This window comes from Xenia sp. Carnegie-2017, unplaced genomic scaffold (assembly GCF_021976095.1).
Source record: "Xenia sp. Carnegie-2017 unplaced genomic scaffold, XeniaSp_v1 HiC_scaffold_23, whole genome shotgun sequence".
NCBI lineage: Eukaryota > Metazoa > Cnidaria > Anthozoa > Malacalcyonacea > Xeniidae > Xenia > Xenia sp. Carnegie-2017.
In genome coordinates this window covers 9922779-9926919 of record NW_025813486.1, presented here as the reverse complement: position 1 = coordinate 9926919, position 4141 = coordinate 9922779, and the positions used below count along the sequence as shown (strand labels likewise).

At 34.0% G+C, this 4141-nt stretch overlaps 1 protein-coding gene across 1 annotated transcript; it reads right to left on the bottom strand.

Annotated features, from left to right (window-relative positions):
- Window positions 1-265: 265 nt before the first annotated feature.
- Window positions 266-2051, bottom strand: LOC124448574 (kelch-like protein 20). Its single transcript, XM_046999539.1, has 2 exons — window positions 1806-2051; window positions 266-1767 (listed from the first exon to the last, which is right to left on the bottom strand). The coding sequence occupies exons 1-2, from the start codon at window positions 1884-1886 to the stop codon at window positions 781-783; spliced, it is 1068 nt and encodes a 355-aa protein (XP_046855495.1). The 5' UTR covers window positions 1887-2051; the 3' UTR covers window positions 266-780.
- Between the last annotated feature and the right edge of the window lie 2090 nt (window positions 2052-4141).

Sequence of the window (4141 nt, the reverse complement as noted above, 5' to 3'; positions counted from 1 at the left end):
ATATCAGCGAACTCGTCTTCAACCGTCGCATTAACCGTTGAAACGATAATTTTAGGACTTTCAAATGTTTGAAGATACGGACATGTGTTCTAAAAGAACTGCCATCTTTTGTGGTTCAAACAATCCTTAAGAGTTGAGGAAAAATAGCTGTATAATTACTCACCTGCTATGTTTTGTTGATGAAAGACCAGAATTCAACGTAAGGTTAAACTTATGCTACTTCATTATGCAGAAGGCCATTTTGTCGAAATGAAACTATGCAAACTTTCACATGAATCCCTTTTATCTACGCCAGCAAAATTATTAATACAATATTTAATATGACCGGTTTTATATAATACATGATCAATACTTTATTACAATATGTATAACTTGTGCAATATTATCCGAAAACTATCTAAAGTCATAAAGCAATCTCGTGTGCTATCTTGTACAAGAATTATAACTAATGCACTGTTTGCAATATTTCTTTAAGTTCAAAATACTGTAGAAACCATGCACAGAGTAAGTATAGCAATAAATATGTTTCCTCCTAAAACAGTTTTTGATGGAGAAAGTTAAGTGCATTGTTTTGTAAATACGAATGTCTGATTATACGAAATGTTAAATACTGGTAAATGATAAAATGTCTTCTTCTTATTTTCATTCCTACGCCTTGGACTGTCTTCAAATAGTGGTAGTAATGCAGCAGTGGGATAATATCGTTTAACCTTCATTGGCGACAGTTCTTGCCATGCATTTTTGCTTAGATCAAGACATTCAACAGAATCAAGACATGAATCATCGTCTTGCCCACCAACCACAACAATGATATTCCCAGCGATGACTGCAGCATCCATATCTTCTATGATTAAGTGAAGGAAGCCACTGAAATTCGCCTGTATTCGCGTTATAAGCCCAAACTTTATTTAGCACTTCACCGTTCGCAAGGACACCTCCAATCAAGATTGCATAACCTTTATAGGATACTACAGCCATTTCACTCACAGGATAAGGAAGTGAGGATAAGGTTCTCCATTGAGCACTTGCAATGCTATATGCATAAACGGAATCTTGGATGTTGTCGTTGGATGTTCTTCCACCAAAAACTAAGACTTTATCATCAATGATAACTGAGCCATGATCGTGCTTCGACTCTGGCATGTTCCTCAATTTATCAATTGTAAATGGAGATTTCATTGACATGCTATACATTTCATTAGACACTTGGGGAGGGTTTGAGCTGGAATTTCCACCTGTCATGAAGATCTTTTGACCAAAAACAACAACACCATGTCCTACACATTTTAACGGATTCTTGATATTGATTTCTACCCATTCTAATCTTTCTTTATAGCGACAACGTTCTACGGTTTCCAAGAGCTGACTGCCGTCTGTCGATCCACCACCAACAAACATATCACCACCACAGACAAACGCAGCAGCACCACAACGCTTCGTCGTCATTTTAGCTTCGTGTTTCCAGGCATTTATCTGCCAGTCAAACGATTCGACGGAATTCAACCAAGCGTCTCCATCATGTCCTCCACACACGATCAGCATAACCTTCCCGGTGAGGAAGTTAGACCTTTCTGTTGTTTCTTTCCTCCAGGATTGCATGTCTTCTACACTCAGCCTCAATTGATGTACATCATGCCACATGGATAATCTTCGACCCAATTCCTGGAGGGTCGTGTCCAGATTTAGTTTCATTTCTTCTTGATTTTGGACAACTGTTGAAAATTCTTGTTGATAGACTGTCATCATGTTCGTCATTCTATTCTCCATGTTCGTCAGTATATGTTCGTCTATCGTCTATTCTCCATGTTCGTCATTCTATTCTCCTCTTGACTAGAAAATACTTGACGAAGTATATTGATGATTTCGTTTGATTGTTGATCAGCCATTGATATATCTTATGTTACTGTACAACTTGCTCTCTTTTTATAATACTCAAGACACTCTTTTTAGAAGCACTTCGTTTTTGATGTGATAAATACAAGTTTAAACTCTTATTTCTTAATTGTTGGAATCAAAACATTTTCCTTGTTCATCAAGCGAAGGCGGTAATTACGAACATTACGTGCATAAAATATCTTAATATTTCTAATACGAGAAATTTATGCAAATGATAAGCTGTTAAACAAAAAATCAAACAATTAATAATACTTGTAACGACAAATTTACGCAAAGTTTAAGTTCAAAGAGAATTTGAACCGTAAATTCACTTCTTAGATATACATGCATTAGAGAAAATAAAAGTAGTCATGCACGTCAATGATTTTGAGTTTGCTTTAATGTTTGTCTTAATTGAAATGGATAATTCCTGAGCAAAAAATTATGACATGTGAAGAAAACTGCGAGAATAATAGTAAACACCACAAACAATGATATTTTGTAACATGTAAATCCATTCCACAAAATGTCTTTACAAAATTAGTTTCATTTTATGAACAACATTCATGTAGATTTTGCACGTCTACATCTGTACTTTTTATAAGCCAATTTCGCAAAATTACATTTAAACCTAACTAAAGCCGACTAATAACTGTGTCACAAATAGGAGGCTAACTTCAAAGTACCGAGTTTACACACATCATTAGATGATCAAGATGCTTGCTGGGCGTCTAAAGCAAATGAGTTTATATAAATTTCGCTTTGGTAAGGAGTATTCTAAACGATATTTAAGTAAAGTGCACGCCGTCAGTCTTGAGTATCTTCCCTTTTACATCAATATTTAACTATAAGCAATATGCCGATGTGTCTATCTCATTCAGAATTATTTTTCTTGTTAGTATTCATAAATAATGCCAATTAAAGAATGTCATGTACATACGTATATGTGACTGTGTTAAATGACGATATTCATGATTCCGCTTACACGCTATGAAGTTGATTATATGAAATGAACGTTCATTCACGCAAATTTGCCGAAAACTAGAAATGTTTATCAACTGAAGCAACATTTACAACATATATCCTTATCAAAGCATATAGCATATTTAATACTCACACAAACCACATTTTGTTAGATGATATTTTGTGCCGAAAAATACAAATTATAAAATTGCAAGCATAGCATTTTACTTTGCTAAACAATAGAGATTTACATATTTACATATGTGCAGAAGAATAAAGAAATAGGCAAGAAATGAGTAAGAATTAGTTTTTTAACAATTTCCACAGATAGATATACTTTAATCTTTACCGGAAAGATCATTATCAACATTTTTCGCTTAAGTGAAGCATTTATATGAAACAACAAAATTGAAATAGATGAGTCGAAAACCACTTTTGTAATTAGTCAATTTTCGAGGTCTCCTGTTTCCTATAAGTTAAAGTGCTTATATAAGAAATTTTAGCCCCTCTCCTTTCTTTCCTTAGATATTTCGAAAATGTGCATTCTTTGAAGAACTTTGACATGCCGATGGACTTGAACAGTAAATAAGTTTCATATTGCTTATATACATAGACATATGTCATATACATATTGTTTATAGTTAATAACTTTTGTAATTAGTCAATTTTTGAGGTCTCCTGTTTCCTATAAGTTAAAGTGCTTGTATCAGAAATTTTAGCCCCTCTCCCTTTCTTTCCTTAGATATTTCGAAAATTTGTATTCTTTGAAGAACTTTGACATGCCGATGGACTTGAACAGTAAATAAGTTTCATATTGCTTAATACATAGACATATGTCATAGACATATTGTTTATAGTTAATAACTTTGTAATTAGTCAATTTTCGAGGTCTCCTTCCTATAAGTTAAAGTGCTTATATCAAAATTTCAGTTCCTCCCCTTTCTTTCTTAGATATTTCGAAAATGTACTCTTTGAAGAACTTTGACATGTCGATGGACTTGAAGAGTTAAAATAAGGTCATTAATTTAGACACCGAAGCTGGGTATTATTTTGAACTTTGTACGACTAACATCGAAAGTAGTGACCATTGAACGCGTGGAACCTGTAAGAAAAACCCTCATAATTTTTGAAGCCAAATTTTAAACCCAGACACGCGTGTGTAGTCAATTTCACTAAATCTCGGAACGCTCAACGCTACCTGTAAGAAAAACGCTACATGGAACGCTACCTGTAAGAAAAAACCCTAATAATTTTTTGAAGCCAAATTTTAAACCCAGACATGCGTGTGTAGTCAATTTCACTC